Below are 22,564 nucleotides of genomic sequence, written 5' to 3'. Positions count from 1 at the left end.
CGACCCAGGGATGTGTGTGCTTTGGGGACCTTTAACAGAATGTGTATGGCAGAACGGGTGTTGTATGTGGAGGATGAGGGCTGCAGGAGATATCTCAGGAGGGAGTGAGGCCTAAGTGGGTTTTATAAATAAGCATCAACCAGTGGGTCTTGCGACGGGTATACAAAGATGACCAGTTTACAGAGGAGTATAGAGTGCAGTGATGTGTCCTATAAGGAGCATCGGTGGCAAATCTGATGGCCGAATGGTAAAGAACGTCTAGCCGCTCGAGAGCACCCTTACCTGCCAATCTAAAATTATTTCTCCGTAATCTAGCATGGGTAGGATGGTCATCTGCATCAGGGTTAGTTTGGCAGCTGGGGTGAAAGAGGAGTGATTACAATAGAAGAAACCAAGTATAGATTTAACTTTAGCCTGCAGCTTTGATATGTGCTGAGAGAAGGACAGTGCACCATCTAGTCATACTCCCAAGTACTTGAATGAGGTGACTACCTCAAGCTCTAAACCCTCAGAGGTAGTAATAACACCTGTGGGAAGAGGGGCATTCTTCTTACCAAACCACATGACCTTTGTTTTGGAGGTGTTTAGAACAAGGTTAAGGGTCGAGCATTTAGCACAAAATCCGGGGAGGGGCCAGCTTAGTATAAGACTGTATCATCTGCATATAAATGGATGAGAGAGCTTCCTACTGCCTGAGCTAAGTTGTTGATGTAAATTGAGAAGAGCGTGGGGCCTAGGATTGAGCCTTAGGGTACTCCCTTGGTGACAGGCAGTGGATGAGACAGCAGATTTTCTGACTTTATACATTGCACTCTTTGAGAGAGGTACAGTTGAAGTTGGAAGTTTACATATGTAACCGATGTGAAATGGCTAGCTAGTTAGCGGTGGTGCGCGCTAATAGTGTTTCAATCGGTGACGTCACTCGCTCTGAGACCTGAAGTAGTTGTTCCCCTTGCTCTGCAAGGGCCGTGGCTTTTGTGGCGAGATGGGTAACAATGCTTCGTGGGTGACTGTTGTTGATGTGTGCAGAGGGTCCCTGGTTCGAGCCCAGGTTGGGGCGAGGAGAGGGACGTAAGCTAAACTGTTACACATACACCTTAAATAAATCATTCTCTGTACTATTATTCTGACATTTCACATTCTTAAAATAAAGTGGTGATCCTTTCTGACCTAAGACAGGGCATTTTTACTAGGATTAAATATCAGGAATTGTGAAAAACTGAGTTTAAATGTATTTGGCTAAGGTGTATGTGTTCTTTCATCACAATCCCAGTGGGTCAGAAGTTTACATACACTCAATTAGCATTTGGTAGCATTGCCTTTAAATAGTTTTACTTGGGTCAAACGTTTTGGGTAGCCTTCCACAAGCTTCCCACAATAAGTTGGGTGAATTTTGGCCCATTCCTCATGACAGAGCTGGTGTAACTGAGTCAGCTTTGTAGGCCTCCTTTTTCTCACATGCTTTTTCAGTTCTGCCCACAAATGGTCTATAGGATTGAGGTCAGGGCTTTGTGATGACCACTCCAATACCTTGACTTTGTTGTCCTTAAGCCATTTGTCCACAGCTTTGGAAGTATGCTATGGGTCATTGTCCATTTGGAAAACCCATTTGGACCAAGCTTTAACTTCCTGACTGATGTCTTGAGATGTTGCTTCAATATATCCACATAATTTTCCTTCCTCATGTAGCCATATATTTTGTGAAGTGCACCAGTCCTTCCTGCAGCAAAGCACCCCCACAACATGATGCTGCCTGTTTCCTCCAGCATCTTCACAAGGTCCTTTGCTGTTGTTCTGGGATTGATTTGCACTTTTCGCACCACAGTACGTTCATCTCTAGGAGACAGAACGCATCTCCTTCCTGAGCGGTATGACGGCTACATGGTCCCATGGTGTTTATACTTGCGTACTATTGTTTGTACAGGTGAACATGGTACCTTCAGGCGTTTGGAAATTGCTCCCAAGGATGAACCAGACTTGTGGAGGTCTTGGCTGAGGTCTCGGCTGATTTCTTTAGATTTTCCCACGATGTCAAGCAAAGAGGCACCTCCAATTGACTCAAATTGTGTCAATTAGCCTATCAGAAGCCTATAATTTTCTGGAATTTTCCAAGCTGTTCAAAGGCAGTCAACTTAGTGTATGTAAACTTCTGACCCACTGGAATTGTGATACAGTGAATTATAAGTGAAATAATATGTCTGTAAACAATTGTTGGATTGTTGTGTCATGCACAAAGTAGATGTCCTAACCGACTTGCCAAAACTATAGTTTGTTAACAAGAAATTTGTGGAGTGGTTGAAAAACGAGTTTTAATGACTCCAACCTAAGTGTATGTAAACTTCCGACTTCAACTGTTAGCAAACCAGGCCAAAGACCCTTCAGAGACACCAATACTCCTTAGCCGGCCCACAATAATGGAATGGTCTATCGTATCAAAAGCTTTGGCCAAGTTAATAAAAATAGCAGCACATGATTGGTTAGAATCAAAGGCAATGGTGACATCATTGAGGACCTTTAAGGTTGCAGTGACACATCCATAACCTGGGCGGAAACCAGATTGCATACCCAAGAGAATACTATAGACATCAAGAAAGCCAGTCAGTTGATTATTGACAAGTTTTTCCAACACTTTTGATAAACAGGGCAAAATAGAAATAGGCCTATAACAGTTAGGATCAGCTTGATCTCCCCTTTAAATAAAGGACGAACTGTGGCTGCCTTCCAAGCAATGGGAACCTCCCCAGAAAGCAGAGACAGGTTAAAAAAGTTGGAGATATGCTTGGCGATGATATGGAAACAGTGTTTTGCGACAGACGATTATGGACACAGTGTTTTTTGAATAAATTATGATTGGCGAATAACTTTGAATGTACACCGGGCAGGTGATGTTATCAAGTAACTAAAAAGCTCCATTTCACATTTACTAAATGCTTACAAAATGATCGTTTTAAACTATACAAATAATGTTTCTTTGCAAGACAAGGATTGTCCTGACTTTCTAGAATGCCTGAATGCTTCGCCTTGCTTTTCTGTTTCGCTGGCAAGTTTCACCATCCAATTATTACAATGGCACATAAGAATTAATGGAATATGGCAAATATTAGTCAATTCTCACATTCTATCCATGCAGGCTTTTGCAGCTACCTGAGACATTAAACAGATAGGTAGGAGGGCATACAGGCTGTCCGCCAATTTATTAATTCACAATTTGCCTAAATGGGTAAACACTTCAATCACTACATTTTTATTCGACACTGTAGGAGTTTGTGGTGTCATTATATCCAGCTGAGATATATATATTTAATTTTCATTGAAAGCAAGTCTAAGAAGCGGTAGATCTGTTCTATGTAACTATTTCTATGCTTCCTGTTAAGTTTCGTACACAAGCTGAAAACACAATATTTTTGGTTATGGGAAATATATTTTTTACAGCAGTTTAGATCAGTGTTTCCAAACGCTGGTCCTCAAGTACCCACAACAGTAAACATATTTATTGTAACTCTGGACAAGCACACCTGATTGTACAATGATTCTCTACACAATGACTGCTTATTTTGTCACAAACTGAAATAAGGCGAACTATTAGAATGTTTGCAATCGGGAAATGGCGGAGTTTAAGTTTAAATCTACCCTAGCAGGCAATTGTCGCATCTATTTTCTATGCGAACTTTGAGTGTAGAAGTTCATGGAAACAAAGTTAATGACTTCTCAAACCCAGTCCTGGTCTGCTTGGTCTGTTTCGCTAGCCATCCCGGAAGTCTCGCGACGTTGGGCCTCTGGGTTTAGAAACTCTGGGAACTACTTTAAGACAGATACTCGGGAGAACACCCTGTCTACCATGTGATATTTTTATAACTGTTATGGTTAATTTATTAAATGTCTGTCTGTGCTATCTTGTAAAATAACTGAAGAGTCAACTGGACTAACTAGAACAAAGAGAAAAGAGTACAAGGAACCAATTTTCCCGAACATTCATAAACTACTTCCGGAAACAAAGTGCCAGTTTACCATGGTTGTCACTAGTTACCACAGCCACAAAGTCATAAATCCCGCCTATTTCTACAATGCATTTTCTTAAAATGTGATTTTAAACGTAACCCTAACATTGACCACACTGCTAAGCTCATTTCCGACTCAAACATCAAATTAAGACCAAAAAGCACATTTTAGTTTTCATGAATTTTTACAATATATACATTTTGACTTTGTGTCTAGGGTAACTAGTGAAAACCGTTTACCACCCAATCAGAAAACACTTGCATTTTAAAATGTCGATTACTTTCTGGTTGGCAGCCGGCACCCTTTTAATTTCCGTTCTCATTATGAAGGTTAATCAGTGAGTGACTAACATCGACATTTGGAAAACGTACTGCTACTAGCTAGCAATGCTAGTTCTTCTTTTCAGAGGTCAAGGGAGACAGTATTGTTGCTAATTGCTTCACTTTCGTTGTTGCCAGCTCGGCTGACTACCACACAGCTAGCAATCTGGCTAGCTTGCTAGTTAATGCCGAATGGGAACCCAAGAAGATGAGCGAGGTAAGCTAACGATTGTTAGTTAGTAAATTAACTAAGAAGAAATAGCACCTAACTTGGTGGTTACTGTGTTTGGTAGCTAGCGATACCAATCAGGATAATAACTACATATTAGGTTATTTAAGGAGTTATTCAGTACTTTTCGCGAACCTAGCTATCTAGCTACTGTAACATACATAGCCAGTTTGCCAACTACAGTAGTGTTCTTTGCATTAATATTAACGTTAGCTGGCATACCACACTGTAGTTGGTGTTGCTAACATTTCTAACGTTAGCTAACATACTGTGCCTGCCTTCTGCCCGCGCATGCCCCCAAATTACCCGCCAGTATGTCAACAATCATGTTGGGATGGTTGCCACCAACTGAGTAGTTTTGTTGTGCATTTTTGTCAACGTCTGTCAACAAACTGAATCAAATCACATTTATTTATAAAGTCCTTTTTTACATTAGCTGTTGTCACACAGTGCTTATACAGAAACCCAGCCTAAACCCCAAACAGTAAGCAATGCAGATGTAGAAGCACGGTGGCAAGGGAAAAACACCCTAGAAAGGCAGATACCTAGGAAGAAACCTAGAGAGGAACCAGGCTCAAAGGGGTGGCCAGTCTTCTTCTGGAGAAAGGGTCAAAAACAGCAGGTCTGGGACAAGGTAGCACGTCAATTGAACAGATTAGGGATCCATAGCCACAGGCAGAACAGTTGAAGCTGGAGCAACATCACGACCACATGGACTGGGGACAGCGGCAGCTAGGAGTCATTTGGCCAGGTAGTCCTGAGGCAGTGTCCTAGGGCTCAGGTTGTTCGTGAGGGGAGATTTACTTAAATTCACACAGAACACCAGATAAGATAGGAGAATTTCACCAGACAGGACAGACTGACCCTAGTCCCCCGACACATAGACTATTGCAGCATAGATAATGGAGGTTGGGTCGGGGGACACTGGACATGATACCCCCGGACAGGGCCTACTTTGCCATAGCACAGCCCCCACACTACTAGAGGGATATCAACAGACCACTAACTTACTACCCTGAGCCAAGGCCGAGTATAGCCCACAAAGATCTCCTCCACGGCCCAAGCCCGAGGGGGGTGCAAAACCGGACAGGAAGGTCACGTTAGTGACTCAACCCACTCAAGTTGAGTAAAGCGGAAAAAGCCTCGCACGACGTGACGCACCCCTCCTAGGGACGGCATGGAAGAGCACTAGTAAGCCAGTGACACAGCCCCAATAGTTTCAGAGGCAGAGAATCCCAGAGGGGAGCCGGCCAGGCATGGACAGCAAGGCGGTTCGTCACTCCAGTGCCTTGCCGTTCACCTTCACACCCCTGGGCCAGACTACACTCAATCATAGGGCCTGAAGATGAGTCTTAAGTAAAGACTTCAAGGTCGAGACGGAGTCTGCGTCGCTCACAATGATAGGCAGACCATTCCATAAAAATGGAGCTCTTTAGGAGAAAGCCTGCCTCCAGCTGTTTGCTTAGAAATTCTAGGGACAATAAGAAGGCCTGTGACTTTTGACCGTAGGTAGGAGCAGGTCCATGTAGCAAGTCCATGTAATGCTTTGTAGGTTAACAGTAAAACCTTGAAATCAGCCCTAACGTTAACAGGAAGCCAGTGTAGAGAGGCTAGAATTGGAGTAATATGATCACATTTTTTGGTTCTAGTCAAGATTCTAGCAGCTGTATTTAACACTAACTGAAGTTTATTTGGTGCTTTATCTGGTTAGCCGGAGAGTAGAGCATTATAGTAGTCTTAAACTGGAAGTGACAAAAGCATGGATTAGCTTATCTGCATAATTTTTTTTCAAAAAGTTTGATTTTTGCAATGTTACGAAGATGGAAAGAAGCTGCCCTTGAAATATTCTTGATATGTTCGTCTCAAAAGAGAGATCGGTGTCCAGAGTAACGCAGAGGTCCTTCACAGTTTTATTTGAGACGACTGTACAACCATCAAGATTAATTGTAAAATCAAACAGCAGATGTCTTGGGTCCTAGAACTAACATCTGTTTTTTCCAAGTTTAAAAGTAAAACATTTGCCGCCATCCACTTCCTTATGTCTGAAACACAGACAGAATATAGAATATATAATGAAAACAATGGTGGTCCTAAAACAGAATCTTGAGGAACACCGAAACTTACATTGATTTGTCAATGTAAGGACAAACCATCCCACAGAGACAAACTGATATCTTTCCAACAGATAAGATCTAAACCAGACACAAACTTGTCCGTGTAGACCAATTGGGGTTTCCAATCTCTCCAAAATAATGTGCTGATTGATTGTGTCAAAAGCGGCACTAAGATCTAGGAGCACGAGGAAAGATACTTGGTCTGATGCCATTAAAAGGTAATTTACCACCTTCACAATGCAGTCTCAGTACTATGATGGGGTATACAACCAGACTGGAGCGTTTTGAATACATTATCTGGCTTCAGGAAGGCAGCGAGTTTCTGCTCAACAGCTTTGTCAAAACATTTTGAGAGGAATGGGAGATTCGATATAAGCCGGTAGTTTGACATTTTTCCGGGTCAAGGTTTGGCTTTTTCAGGAGAGGTGTTATTACTGCCACTTTTTAGTTTTTAATGTAGCCTAGTTCATAACTGCTCCAGGAAGTATGATCTACACTATGCACTTTATTCATAAATTCAAGGTCTGCATTATGTTTGTAATGTCCCTTTTTACAGATTGGGTGGACGTGGCGAATGATATCCTTAGCAAGTGTCACATTAACCTAAGACTGAAGAAGGTGACAGACTGTAATGCCAATGTTTTTGCCGCTTTGTATGAGGCCATCTTGGGGGAGAAAGTCCCAGGTAAGTTTACACCAAACATGACACAATAAACATGCCCACCAAAAGAGCACTATGTGTTTTTTGAGACCTATCAACTGTCCCATGTTAGTTCATGTTTAGATTTTTTTTTAAAGCTTCTACGCTGCATGCCGTTTAGGCCAACAACTGAGTGCTTTAGAGGAGACTATTCTTAGAATTTCAAGAATGCCACACAGTGCTACTTATGATCGTCAAACCTGCCAACACAAGGCTGTGTTTGTCAATGAGCTAGTAAGTTGCCAATGTGCACAAGAGGCTGTGATTTGGAACCGTGTGTGTGTGTAGACTACATCGCCGCCCCGAGCAGTCAGGAGGATGATGTCCACAACATCCAGTCTGTGATCGACTCCCTGGCTCTGGATTACCTTCAGATCAGCCTTTCACACATCACAGGTGAGCAGCTCTTACTCTTGACTCACTATTCACTAGTTAATTAACTAGTAACTACTCCTTTATTCCCTAGGTATTCACTAGCTATTCAGTCATTCATCATCTGATCAAGTCAAATGTTATTTGTCACATGCTTCGTAAACAGGTGTAGGCTAACCGTGAAATACTTACTTCCAAACAATGCAGAGAAATAAAATAAAAATAAGGAATAAATAAACAATAAGTAATGATAACTTGGCTATATACATGGGGTACCAGTACTGAGTTGTTGTGCAGGGATACGAGGTAATTGAGGTAGATGTGTACATATAGGTAGGGATAAAGTGTCTAGGCAACAGGATAGGTAAAACAGTAACAGCAGTGTATGTGATGAGTCAAAAGAGTTAGTGCAAAAAGGGTAAATGCAGATAACTAAATAGTAACCAATAGCTAACTATTTAGCAGTCGTATGTAGGGCTGGGCGGTATACCGTTTTGCGATATACCGGTATTGATGCACGGACCGGTTTAGGTTTTTACTTTACCTTCTATTCCGGTATTTGAATGTTTGGTTTGTTAAATGTGACACGCAGCGTGTAACGTCCATTTTTATAGTTTACTTCTCTACTTGAGTCATCTCTCTCCACTCTCTCTATGCCGCTTTCCACACAGACCTAGCCACGCCCCCTGTAACTAAAGGAGCGCATTTGATGTTCGTCAAACAAGAGACACTTGCGTTCAGTCTGCATGGTCAATATGAAACACTGTTGATGACAACGATGCAGTGGGCACTTTGCTTCTTAATATAAATCTACTAGCATTCTATAATTACACTATTAGCTTGTGTTTCTTACATCTGCAAACAGCTAGTTTGTATTTTCTTAGCACGTTGTTCCTAAATCTTGTTAGCCGCTGATTGTTAGCTAGCTAATAAATGTACTGAGTAAGAGCATGCGTAATTGGCTATACAGCCTGATAATACCAGGGGTTGTGTAGAGCTATATCAGCATGTTTGTGCAACAGTGTCTTCTAAATTAAAGAGGTAAACGCAAAGCAAGAATAAGAGAACATTCAATGTTGCCAAACATTATAGGGTCCCCTAGGAAACACCTATCAACACATTTAGTTTTTACCCTGTCACAATAACTCCTCCCTGGCATTTTCATTCGTTGTCATGTCAAACAACATTGTATTAAAAGTGCCCACTATTATATTCCAACTATATAATTATAATAGACTTTCTATTCCCATGATTCCAACAGTTAACCCAAGTGTTTTGCTCCAAATCGCAAGTGAAATTGCAGCATTTGGTTAAAAATAAGGCCCAGATTACTTGCCCATATCGTGCAGCCCTACGTGGCAGCGTGGAAATGATTTAAATGCAGAAATTTATGAAAATGATAATTTGTCGGGGGTTTAAGTTGAATTGAACAGTATAAAACAATCAGAATGGAGAAAGACCCATTGAAATCACTTAGAATGTATGTGTTGCCACCCTAGGGTCACACACTACTCATAAAGCAAATGTATAGCTTTTATTATTAAAAAACCTCAAATACCGTCATTAAAAAATAAAATAAAAATACAGTGATATAATATTTTGGCCATATCGCCCAGCCCTAGTCTTATGGCATGGGGGTAGAAGCTGTTCAGGGTCCTGTTGGTTCCAGACTTGGTGCATCGGTACTGCTTGCCGTGCGGTATCAGAGAGAACCGATGATGAATGCTGAAAGAAAATCAAGTGATCTATTTAGCTACAACCAGAGGGTCTCTGGTTAAATTGCTGTTTTAGATTTCAAAGCACAGCCTTGTTCAGAGCAAACACAACCCTCTTTGTTTAGGAAAATTAACCGTAAATAGATGCAGACTAGTTGGTTCTATTAAAAGGACAACAATGTGGTGTTGATTATAGTTCCACTGATTCATCGCTTGTCCTAATGGGTTTTTCCCCCGGCTCTAGGCGAGAACATTGTACGAGGGGACAAGGAGTCCATCAAGAACCTGTTGGAGATCTTTGACGGGCTGCTTGAGTATCTCACCGAGCAGATCAGTGAAGAGGAGTCGCAAAATGGAGGTAGACAAAAAAATTACCCTCTCAACTGTTATATTTAGGCTAACCTTTATTTAACCAGGAAGTCTTATTGAGGTCAGAAGACCTGCCTGGAAACATACCTAAACATACAGCTGTTCTTCCTGACCTGATATCACCCCTGTTCTTCCTGATCTCATATCACACCATCTCCCTCAAACCTTATTTGTGTCACTGAGTGTCACTGGTTGGTGACTTGGCGTGAGTCCAAAAGGAGCTGTGAAGTATTGGCTGATAATCCACCGATAACCGATTTTTCAATCTATAGGATGAAAAAAGGGACTCTCATGCTTACCTTAACACTTGCAGCCATTCTCATTGTCATTCATTTCACAATGTAAGAAATCGACATTTGAACCATATTTCTTGGACAATTGTTCTTTTGAGTAGCATTTTATGCGAATACAGTGTGGGGAAATTACACTTTTTAATTTTCCAGGCATAAAACAGTATATCGGCAGATACATTGGTATCAGTAAATTTTGTACCCCGCAAAAAATCTAACCCGCCATCGGACCCAGAATAACATATCGCCGGGCTCTAGTTTAAACCTCTTTATATTTCCAATTACTGGGATAGGCTATGCATGAGTCACTACAGATAATGTTACTGTCACACTCAATGAACTCTTCGATGCACTTTCACAATGACATGGCTAGAGCAGTTGCTTGTTTCACTTCAGCTTTCGGAAATGGGGTTGGATCATTGTCTATGAGCTCCAATGTCTATGGATGGCTATGTTCCGAGTGCTTATTCTACTACTCTGACCGAGTCCTTTTAATGTGACTTAAATATTTGTATAATTACGGACTGGTTGGTAGTCTGAAAGTCGACTGGTAGCTTGTTCGTTTCGTCATTGCATCACAGCAGGAGCCTGTCAACTTCACCACATTGCGTCACGCTGTAATCACCCTTATCTTCTTCAACCCTCCCCCTTTCCTCCCTCCAGACAAGGAACCAAACGGTGTTCCTGTTGAGGATGCCCCCCTCCCTACAGGGCCAGTGGTCCCCCAGACAGAGGAACAGGAGGCCCTAATGGAGAGATCCTCCCAGTATTCTAGTGTGCAGTGAGTGTTTTCAAGATATTCCACGCTACAGGTTCTTTGTACATTTCCATGGTTTCAAATTCAGTTCCGTGTTCAAGCAGGCTTCCAGTTCTGTTGATACAACTAAAGACACCACATCACGAGACAAGACACTTATATATGCCATTTAGCAGACACTTTTATCCAAAGCGACTTAGTCATGCATGCATACATTTTTCATATGGGTGGCCTTGGGAATCGATCCCACTACCCTGGCATTGCAAATGTCATGCTCTAGCAACTGCACCAGACAGGACCACTTCAAATGTCATCATTGTGTACGTGAAGTCGGTTCATCGTATTGACACAACAGCCAGTCAGGGAGCACAACACCAATGTCAACAGTAACGGCGAATGCAAAGGTTGGACACGGAACACAAACATCTGTGACATCACTATGTCTACTCAGCCTGTTCCGTTGGCTGTCGCACAGAAAGGCTGGCTGGAAAGTCAACAAAGCTGAATGAGTCATTGTGGGTGAGGTAAACCTCTGTTCCTAAACCAGGAAACCCGATGCATTGTTTTGAATAAGTGCAAGTTGTACTTGTTCTAACTAACTGGTGTCACACAAACCAGACACACCGATGCACTTCCATTGAACTGTTTGCGTGGTCTTTCCTTTGATTTACTTTGATAGTGATACATCGGTAACTTTACGATGTTTCTTTTATCTTCCAGCTCTGCCGTCCAGTCTAGCAGCAAGCATTCCCTCCACTCTTGGAATGCAGAGGAGACGGGCTCGACCAATGAGCTTATCCTCCTGGGAGACTCCGCCCGCACGTTCACGGCCAAACAAGAAGGTAGGCGGAACCAAGAGCTTGTTCCTGGCCCATGGCATAGAATGCTGAAAAAGGAAAAAGCTTTCCTCTGTCTTTCTGTATTTACATTTGGGCTCAAATCCCATTTTATTTGTCACATGCTTCGTACACAACCGGTGTAGAGTAACAGTGAAATGCTTACTGACGGGTCCTTTTCCAACAATGCAGAGTTAAAGATAGAAATAGTAACACAAGGAATACATACCCAATGAATAACAATAACGAGTAAAAAGAACATGGCTATATACAGGGAGTACCTGTACCGAGTTGATGTGTAGGGGTACGAGGTCATTACATTTACATGACATTCAGACGCCCTTATCCAGAGCGACTTAGGGGTTAAGTGCCTTGCTCAAGGCATTTAGCGATGTAGCTAATTGAGGTAGCTATGTACATATAGGTAGGGGTCAAGTGACTTGGCAATAGGATAGATAATAGACAGTAGCAGCAACGTATGGGTGTGTGTGTGTGTGTGTGTGTTGGGGTGTCAGTGTGTGTGGGTAGAGTCGGTACAAGAGAGTTGGTGCAAAAAAAGGTCAATGCAGGAAGTCCTGGTAGATATTTGATTAGCTATTTTTTGGGGTCTTCGTCCAACACCGCCTGGTATACAGGTCCTGGATGGCAGGGAGCTCGGCCCCAATGATGTACTGGGTAGGACTCACCACCCTCTGTAGCGCCTTGCGGTCTGGTGTCTTGCAGTTGGTGTAACAAGCGGTGATGCAGCCAGTCAAGATGCTCTCAATGGTGCAGCCTTATAACTTTTTGAGGATCTGAGGGCCCATGCCAAATCTTTTCAGAGAGGTTGTTGTCCTTGCACCACACCGCCAGGTCTCTGACATCCTCCCTATAGATTTTGTACATAGGTTTTTCTATTGTGTTATTGACTGTACGTTTGTTTATGTGTAACTCTGTTTTTGTTGCACTGCTTTATCTTGGTCAGGTCGCAGTTGTAAACGAGAACGTGTTCTCAACTGGCCTACCTGGTTAAATAAAGGTGAAATAAAATAGGCTGCCTCGTTGTCGGTGATCAGTCTTACCACCGTTGTTGTCAGCAAACTTCATCCACCTTTCGCTTATCAAACAGCACATGATGCTGATGAGGTATCCAGTCTTTCCAGTCTTTTTTTTGCTCTCTTTCCTATGGAATTCTTTATGGAGACAGTGTGGAATGTTATGTGGTCAGGGGGTAGGTTTTTCCTCAAGTGGAAGTATAAAAAAACAACTAGGATTATGTCACCTTTTCCTTTTTACAAGCCCCTGTCCTCTCATTAGTTTCCACGAAGTCCTTCTCATGAGTCCCTACCTTTTGGTTTTAATGATAGTCTTCAACAACGGTTTAGTTAGTTAGAATATGAATGGCCCGTATACTTGTCTTTGCTCCGTTGTATGGATCTTGTGTATATTCGCTAGACAATGCCAGGGTTATTGGCAAGGCATCGATAGCTAGGAGTACAGAACCGTATCTGAGAAAATAATTCAGAACTGTAGGCTACTTAAAGAACAGTGAACCAGTTGAGGCAAATCTGATTGTATAGAAACAAAAATAATATTTTACTTGAACCTTTGTTCAAACAGCCTGCATAACACTATTATAACATGACACGAATAGCCATAGCATCTGTTAACCATGGGAACTACAGTACTGAACAGTGTACACATACTCCTACAATACATTGCCTACAAAATCTACACCTCTAACAGCTACCTATTTTACCCCTCCCTAACAGTGGAAGCCTCTTCCCAAGCTCCGGGCCCCAGCACCACGGGTGCCCCGGGAACCCCAGGCACCCAGGCCACTCTACTGAGGGAGCCCCTGCGCTCGGCCATCCCCCTGCAGCCCCCCTACCAGACCACCCCCCACAGGCCCGACAGAGCTCCCCACTCGGGTAGCCAGTCTCCCCCAGCCAACGGGCTCGGCAGCGGGGCCGCAGTGGAGCAGGGGGCACCCACTGGCACCTCAGAGGTATGTCCATCTAGTCAAATATATCCATGCTGAGTCCATTCAAATGACGCTTTTTAACACAGTATCAACTTTCCGAAGACACATTGTAATCAGTTTTTCAAAGCTCTCAGCAAACGACTGTGTTCTGAAACACGTTCTGAAGTGACCTCAGCCAAGTACAGTTTATAGAACTGTAGCTTCCTTCCTCCTCTGACAAAGGATGAGCTGTTGCTGACTCATGCCGACTCATCCAAAATGGCCACGAGACTCATCACAGGAGTCACTTTTCCAATGTGTTCTTCCTCTCTGTTTACTGGTGGCAACACCTCCTAACCTGGGAATCACGTCACATCCCACCTGCATGCCTCTGGCAAGTCCAGACACGCTACCAGGGGCAAATACTTTCCACTTGTTATTCCATTACCAACTGGTACTCACTATGTCTGAAGACTAGCCAATACTATGACTGAGAAATTGGACAGCAGTGGATCTAGAGTTGGAGAGACCGGACTGAGAACCAGTTCTACATTCCCATGTCATTTACAATATGACCCAGGGCCATATGTCCCCACCCAACACAAGTTTCCACCCTAGAAGGAATGTAATGTTTCCACCTTCTAGTCTCTCCACTGGGAAGAAAGACTGCATCAGTGGAACAGACCAGTGACGCAACCAAAGATCTAGGCCCAGTCAGTTAGTCAGGATATAGATAGATAGATATATCCATCTCAGCAAAAAAAGAAACGTCCTCTCACTGTCAACTGCATTTATTTTCAGCAAACTTAACATGTGTAAATATTTTTATGTACATAACAAGATTCAACAACTGAGACACAAACTGAACAAGTTCCACAGACATGTGACTAACAGAAATTGAATAATGTTTCCCTGAACAAAGGGGGGGTCAAAATCAAAAGTAACAATCAGTATTTGGTGTGGCCACCAGCTGCATTAAGTACTGCAGTGCATCTCCTCCTCATGGACAACACCAGATTTGCCAGTTCTTGCTGTGAGATGTTACCCCACTCTTCCAACAAGGCACCTGCAAGTTCCCAGACATTTCTGGGGGGAATGGCCCTAGCCCTGACCCTCCGATCCAACAGGTCCCAGACGTGCTCAATGGGATTGAGATCCGGGCTCTTCGCTGGCCATGGCAGAACACTGACATTCCTGTCTTGCAGGAAATCACGCACGGAACAAGCAGTATGGCTGGTGGCATTGTCATGCTGGAGGGTCATGTCAGGATGAGCCTGCAGGAAGGGTACCACGTGAGGGTGTCTTCCCTGTAACGCACAGCGTTGAGATTGCCTGCAATGACAACAAGCTCAGTCCGATGATGCTGTGACACACCGCCCCATACCATGGCGGACCCTCCACCTCCAAATCGATCCCGCTTCAGAGTACAGGCCTCGGTGTAACGCTCATGCATTCGATGATAAACGCGAATCTGACCATCACCCCTGGTGAGACAAAGCTGTGACTCGTCAGTAAAGAGCACTTTTTGTCAGTCCTGTCTGGTCCAGCGACGGTGGGTTTGTGCCCATAGGCGACGTTGTTGCCGGTGATGTCTGGTGAGGACCTGCCTTACAGCCTCTCTCAGCCTATTGCGGACAGTCTGAGCACTGATGGTGTAACTTGGGCAGTTGTTGTTGCCGTCCTGTACCTGTCCCGCAGGTGTGATGTTCGGATGTACCGATCCTGTGCAGGTGTTGTTACACGTGGTCTGCCACTGCGAGGACAATCAGCTGTCCATCCTGTCTCCCTGTAGCGCTGTCTTAGGCGTCTCACAGTACGGACATTGCAATCTATTGCCCTGGCCACATCTGCAGTCCTCATACCTCCTTGCAGCATGCCTAAGGCACGTTCACGCAGATGAGCAGGGACCCTGGGCATCTTTCTTTTGGTGTTTTTCAGAGTCAGTAGAAAGGCCTCTTTAGTGTCCTAAGTTTTCATAACTGTGACCTTAATTGCCTACCGTCTGTAAGTTGTTAGTGTCTTAACGACCGTTCCACAGGCGCATGTTCATTAATTGTTTATGGTTCATTGAACAAGCATGGGAAACGGTGTTTAAACCCTTTACAATGAAGATCTGTGAAGTTATTTGTTTTCGTCAATTTTTTTTGCTAAGTTTTTATATATACCCATACCCCATGAGCTCACATACCATTGTGGGTGATTGTAAGGAGCTGTTGTATGGATGAAATAAAATCTATTTTTTACCCAAAATGACCTGCACACACTACTGCTATTCTTTCTGTGTCTCGTTCGAATTCACTGCAATAAGGCAGTGTACTACTACTACTGTATTCTCTTAGCATTGCTTTACAGTTTAGTCATTTAGCAGACTTACAGGCGCAATTAGGATTAGGTGTCTTTCTCAAGGGCACATTGACAGATTGGGGATTCGAACCAGCGACCTTAACCGCTAGACTACCCGTGACACTGGTATTTCAATGGTTTATACTGGTAGCGGTAGTTAACGTCAGGCATTTCTTGTGTGATATGTCGTTAGCATCCGCTAGCTAGCCTCTGAGACTCCTACTCTTGCTGGGTTCTCTTTTATCACAGTGTGATTTGAGTGTGAATTCTTCCCCCTCCCCCACTAAGTGGAAATGCATCCACCCCTTTGTCTCTGTCCCCTTTTCTCTGACTAATGAATGACCTCTCTCTCTCTCTCTCTCAGTCCCCAAGGCCAGTGGCTGACACAGTTACCAATGGAGTGCGCTCGCCAGCCCACAACCACTCACCTGGTGAGGACACAGAACGGACTGCTCTGAATGGCACGGCTGTAGCCATTGAACTGACGTATTTTTGCACAACGTTCAATGCATCAGAAATAAACGTGTAGCACCTCAAAACCATGTATCAATTTGATTGATTGATCTTACTCCTCCATGCTTTTCATTTGTAGTCGAGAGTGAGAAGTCTGTGTCCAGTCAAACCAAGGTCAGGCTAGAGGAGGCCAAGGAGCAGCCGGAGGTAAGGCATAACAAACCACTCGCCCTCTACACTGTTGTAGTTACAATGCCTCAAATTAGGACTAATTCAAGTCTACATCATGCCTAATTCCAATCTAATTATTTGCTAATGCATGTCCAATTTACAGCTAATTCATGACTAAATTGTTTGAATATTTCGCAAATTTCTCTCTTTCTCTATAGCCTACCAGTGTGGGGCCCAGGAGGGTTCTATTCCGGACACAGCCAGACATTCATTTCCTCACCCTGCAGGATGAGCTGAAGGACAGGGCACCACTGGACACTGAGGAAGTTGAGGAAGAGACCTACACGCAGCAGGACAGTCGGGTTCACAGGGGGCGGACGGGGATCAGGTAAGAACAACACAATGGGAGGTGGTTAGAATAGCATTGTAGATGCATAGCGAGAAAAGCAATGTACATGAACATAAGTTAGTTACACACAGAGGTCCTACACACTGCCACTCAATCTAACATTCACCTCCCTGCCTCGCCCTTTCTGTCTCTGCTCTTCCTCTCTTTCTACCTTTTGCCCCCCTTTCCCCCTCCCTCTCTCTGTCCCCCTCTCTCCTGTCAGCAGTAGCAGGGTACTAGAGGAGGAGAATTGTGAGGAGCCTCTCTCCTGGCGTAGACAGAGAAACAGGAAGGCAGAACAGGAGCTGCACCACATGTCTGAGAAGCTGTCCCGACGCCTAGAGGAGCTGGACCTGGTGAGTGGTACACTCGTGTGAGTGACGCGCTTGTCATTATGTGGACCTTACTGGTTAGTCCCAGTGACTGTGTGTGTCAAGCTATATTTACATTGCGGGGATACGGGACGCGTTCGGAGCAGTCTAACCGCGTGTCGGATGCCTTACAATCCCGTTCACCGGGAGAACCTTCCCACCCGACGTGCTTTCGCTTTGCATGCGCCACGGCTGACCATTAATCGCACCGGTAAATTGTGTGTGTGGGGGAAAAACTAAGGCGTCGGGACCTGGGATTGTGTCACCCCCGGCATCTCAGCAATGTACATCTAGATTTAACGTGTGTGTTTCCACTCGTCAGATGTTAAAGAGAGCGCTAGGAGAGAGCGGAGAGCCCGACGAGGTCAAAGAGGAGGACAAACAGTCCCACCACAGTGACAGCGTCATGGAGTGTCGCAGGCCCCCGAGGAGGCCAACAGGTACATACACTCCACCTCTTCAATCACATCAGGGGCCGTGTTCATACAGCATCTCAGATCTAGGATCAGTTTAGCCTTTTAGATCATAAGGAATACGATTTGTATGGGCAGATCCTAGATCAGCACTCCTACTCTGAGATGCACCACACCTCTCCAACAACACAGTTGACTCGCCTGAATGTAGAACTATAATAAGTCATTATTGACCAACTCTATGATTTTAACATTTCCTCGGCTTTAACCTTTAACCTCTGACCCTTCTCCCAGGTACGCCGCGAGCCCCCACAGCTCCCTGTACCCGCTCCCTGTCCCCCTCCCCTCCCCGGGCCCGTCGCTCCCTCTCAGGTCAGCTAGAGGGCGCCATGAGAGAGGCGGTGAGCGGAGGGGTCGCACAGAGACACGCCGCCCGTACGGGCCGACAAGAACTCCATCTACCACACAAACACAGCCAGGTCAGAGGGAATTGCCATATTCAGTATAAAGATTGTCACCTTTTAAAAGAGACAAGTTGAACGGTCTAACGTAGTTGGTGTGTACACATCTCTCTCTAGCTGGAAAAAGCCTATGAGGAGGAGCTGAAAGTGTACGAGGACAGAGAACGGGCTGCTATGGCCAAGGAACGAACCAGAGCACAGGAGGCGGTGAGAGAGAGAGAGAGAGAGAGAGTGGTGTGTGTGTAAACTGCATCAGACCTACTCATTGTAGCCCTGGGGAGGTGTGTGCATTAGACACCATGTGACTGTGTATACAGTAGCCCTCCGGCAGAGACTGTGATAGAAAGACTGTCCCCCCCAATATTATCTACAGCAGACGTTCTATGTTTGATTCTGCCCTGTAGGAGAGGGAATACAGAGAGGCCATACTGAGAGATGTTCCCCGAACCCCCAAATCGTCCCAAGTGTACACCACAGCAGCCCAACACCGCTCTCCCAGGACCAGACAACCAACTCCGGGCCGCAGACGACAGGACAAAACCAGGAGAGCCCCACCAAGTAAGACCCCCCAAGCTGGAGTCTCTGCCAGTGAGATGGAGACAGTATCAACTCAATCTAATCTAAGTACTGCTCCTTCATTTGCCCTGAACTAAAAACGCAGCATTGGCCTCTGAAACTAATATGGAGGATGTCTACCTGGCTATCTACTCAATCCTTTCAGAACTACATATGTCTGAGGAGAAAGAGCTTGATATGGATTTGCGTATTAGTCTCTAAGTGCACGGTATGGATTTGTCCCTCTATATTAACCGTTTGTGCTTCTCTCTCTCTCTCCGTTTTCCAGTGAAGGTGAAGGACAACGACCTGCTCCCCCTGCTCCTGGAGGAGTTCCCCCACCTGCACCTCTCGCCCCACGCCCTGGGCAGGATGTGGCAGCAGCAGCTGGGCCAGGTGGACCGCCTCAACGCCTCCCTCTCCCTGGACAACCAGAGGCAGGGGCCACGCACTAAACTCACCAGCCAGGTGGGGGCGCTATAACACACTATCCACCATATAAACCACAGGGAGAGCTGTGAGGTTTTAGCTTGGCTTGACAGATGGATTTCTGCAAGTCTCCTACCTTTCTGTAATGTTAACACAGATGTCTAAGTGCGGAGCCTGTGATTGGGCAATGACCCCAGAGACCAGGGTTCACCCGTGCAGCTTTTCCACATCGATCTCCTCCCGTTAACTCGTCAATGTTCTCTCTCCAGGTGGAGGAGGTTCAGAGGAGACACAACCTGCTGGGGGAGATCATCCGCAAAGAGCAAGAACACAACAGACGCCTGGTGAGCCGGTCAAAACATGCACGAGCTTCAGCACACATTACCAGTCTTATTTCTCAAACACACACAGCAAGCAATAATACAAACAGCCCCTCTAACTGTACAGCCATCTCGCTCCTCTCCCCCCTCCAGAGGGATTTTAAGGAGCGCATCCAGCAACAGAAGTCGACTCAGAACCGTCTGAAGGAGCAGAGGCAGCAGATCGCCCGGGCCAAGAAGTACCACAGTGACTACCACGTCCAGCTCCGCGCGCGCATGATGAGGGCCCGCACGAAAGAGGAGAGGGTCAGTTAGTGACGCCATGCTACGCCTCGATACCCAACACGGTTTAGATGCTCCTAGAATTTCATGTTTCAACGCTTCACAGTACTTTCCATTCTCATCCATGTATTTGTATTAAGGGAAGGTTTTACACAATTGTCATGTAATAAGTTCTATTGTAAAATAAAGTCAAAAGTAAACAGGTCATGAACACAATGACTATACAAACACATGTAACGATATGGTGGTTTGTTTAGTGGTTATTAATTGGTTGTATAACACTGTGTGTGTGTGTGTGTTGTGTTCCAGATGTTTAAGCAGGTGTTTGAGGAGGGCTTGGAGGTGCAGAAGGCTCGTCTCCGAGAGCAGAGGGCCTACGCCAAGGAGCAGCGCCAGGAGCACCAGAACAAACACAGAGACCAGATCCAGTCTATGGAGAACTATTACAAGGACCAGGTAGGACCAACACACGACCCTCTTTCATATTAACACGCACGCGCGTACCTTACAGATGTAGTAGGAGAGTAAGACCAAGAAACGGCTTCCTGATCTTCTCCGTTCCTACGTCTGAAAGAACGGGACAGCTGAAAGCTAATTCCACGCTATTCTGCACTCTTTCAGTTTTCATTGTTGGCTGAGACTCTCGCTATAGAGCGACAGGATATCCAAGTACGGAAGAAGGCCCAAGAAAAGGTAAATGCATGCTAATGTATACACAATTTACTACATATGCCTGTACTTTGTCTGCAAATTTTGGGGAGATTTGAGATACTTGGCAAGTGAACTTCTTCAGGGTTCAGCATGTGACTACTACGTCCTACAGTATTGGGTCAGGATATTAAAGCGTTTCTCTCTGCAGGCCCTTCAGAAGATGAAGCGAGAGCTGCGCTCCAAGATGGAGAGGGAGATAGGCGAGCTGCAGAAGATTATCGTCCAGGACGACGACGACGACTACTTCCACGGCCTGGAGGTCCAAAGGTTACGGGGTCGCGTGCAGATGGCTTCCTTCCAGTACAACACCAGCTATCAGCACTGACCCCGCTAACGAGCTAGCAATCTATAGCTACCTACCGCTAACTTTCCTTCGGCTGCTAAAAACAAACTCTAAAGTCTCTAAAACCAACGGATCTGAGTCCTACTCCTCGATTGTTTTAAATACTTGATTATTTAAGAATGTTAAAAACAAAACAAAAAAATGACTCCCTCACTGTGTATTTTGTGTGCTGTCGTTTTGATTTTGTCATGTGGTAAAGATGAGTAGTTTAGTAAATTGTCTTTCACAGCCAAACGGGACCATTGTGAAAATTGGATGCAACACTAATTATGAATGTCATGCCAGGACAAGATTTTTCCCCCTCTTCCTTTTAATGCTATGCAGGATTTGTCTCCCGTACCGTTTTTAACAATGTTGAATGATTTATTTAAATGTACTGTAAATGCCCTGTTAGTCTGGTTTTTAGGTAATTGAGCTAACCTTTTACGCTTTTTGAACACCAGAGGGCATTGAAAGTTCCCTTTGCCACTAAACTACCATACTAATAAACAAATCAGACCTATTAAAAAGACATCCTAAGTTTACAAGGCCAAGTAGCATGAATGGGGTGGATTCATAATTAGGAAATGTACGCCTTTCCTATGCACTTCTCAGTAGTTGGTATTCAGACGTACGTATGGAGGCGTATAAGGTGGGTTGTGGGCGTTGTTCAATAGGGCACACTGAATACATTTGAATTAAACCCCATGGGATTTGATTTTCTATTTCTCTAAAACTATCCCTTTAAATAAGTTATCTTTTCATTTGAGTTTGATCAGCGCAAGCCTTGAATGTAGACTATGGAGAATGGTTCAGAATATAGAAAGATGGCCATGAAAACATATGCATATTTGTCTCTGTTCAGTACCCATTATTTATTTCATGGAAAAATAGCCTTAAGGCACAAGGTGGTTTGATTCATTCTGAATGTTGCCACATTCAGTTCATCAATGGTAATGTTGGAAGTCTATTGCCTATATAATATAGAGAATTAGTAGGGTATAATACATATACCATAATTGCCTGCATTGATCATGAAGCTGTGTGATGGCAAGTGCAAAGTCTTCAAAGTAACAGTTTGAGCGCCATAATGATTAATAAGCCTATAGGTCCCGATTTGATTTTTACTACAATTTGCATTTGTTAAATCAAATGATGTAATGGAATGATACATATGTAGGGAACAAACACTAAACTGGCTGTTAAAATATTGCCCTACCAGGTTATTACTTATGGTCACTACCGATTGTGGCTTAGAATATTTAACATATGCTAATGTCTACAAATTAAATTGAAGGTAACAGGAAAAGTAATATGATTAAAACATTCTAGGGAGCACAAAAGGTTACATTTGACGCGACTTTCCTTGTCATCCAATTTGGTTTGCGTCTCAATCCCTACAAATTACAAGGCCATACTTTATTTTATCTATTTATTTTTATTTCACCTGTATTTAACCAGGTAGGCAAGTTGAGAACAAGTTCTCATTTACAATTGCGACCTGAAGCAGTTCGACACATACAACAACACAGAGTTACACATGGAGTAAAACAAACATAGTCAATAATACAGTAGAAAAATAAGTCTATAGACAATGTGAGCAAATGAGGTGAGATAAGAGAGGTGAAGGCAAAAAAAAGGCCATGGTGGCGAAGTAAATACAATATCGCAAGTAAAACACTGGAATGGTAGATTTGCAGTG

At 44.1% G+C, this 22,564-nt stretch overlaps 1 protein-coding gene across 2 annotated transcripts; it reads left to right on the top strand.

The window, feature by feature from the left end:
* Positions 1-4,238: 4,238 nt before the first annotated feature.
* On the top strand, positions 4,239-21,392 carry LOC139567549 (centrosomal protein of 95 kDa-like). Of its 2 annotated transcripts, none has more exons than XM_071388896.1 (21): positions 4,239-4,536; positions 7,219-7,347; positions 7,651-7,758; positions 9,694-9,807; positions 10,772-10,889; positions 11,586-11,707; positions 13,453-13,688; positions 16,351-16,417; positions 16,579-16,646; positions 16,829-16,998; positions 17,225-17,354; positions 17,692-17,809; positions 18,077-18,261; positions 18,361-18,450; positions 18,648-18,801; positions 19,088-19,266; positions 19,497-19,571; positions 19,701-19,853; positions 20,139-20,285; positions 20,451-20,522; positions 20,689-21,392. In XM_071388896.1, the coding sequence occupies exons 1-21, from the start codon at positions 4,512-4,514 to the stop codon at positions 20,863-20,865; spliced, it is 2,637 nt and encodes an 878-aa protein (XP_071244997.1). In that variant the 5' UTR covers positions 4,239-4,511; the 3' UTR covers positions 20,866-21,392. The 2 variants fall into 2 exon arrangements, with proteins under 2 accessions (XP_071244997.1, XP_071244996.1); XM_071388895.1 differs by having other exon boundaries at positions 4,307-4,536; positions 17,222-17,354.
* The last annotated feature ends 1,172 nt before the right edge of the window (positions 21,393-22,564 follow it).

The sequence above is a fragment of the Salvelinus alpinus genome, chromosome 2 (genome assembly GCF_045679555.1).
Source record: "Salvelinus alpinus chromosome 2, SLU_Salpinus.1, whole genome shotgun sequence".
NCBI classification, from domain to species: domain Eukaryota; kingdom Metazoa; phylum Chordata; class Actinopteri; order Salmoniformes; family Salmonidae; genus Salvelinus; species Salvelinus alpinus.
The sequence above is the reverse complement of the archived record's forward strand: the minus strand, read 5'-3'. Positions and strand labels throughout refer to the sequence as shown.

Coding starts and splice junctions, on each gene's coding strand:
- LOC139567549 (XM_071388895.1), top strand. CDS start 4,512: ATGGGAACCCAAGAAGATGAGCGAG. Junction 7,348..7,650: donor CTTGGGGGAGAAAGTCCCAG/GTAAGTTTACAC, acceptor GTGTGTGTGTAG/ACTACATCGCCGCCCCGAGC. Junction 7,759..9,693: donor CAGCCTTTCACACATCACAG/GTGAGCAGCTCT, acceptor CCCCGGCTCTAG/GCGAGAACATTGTACGAGGG.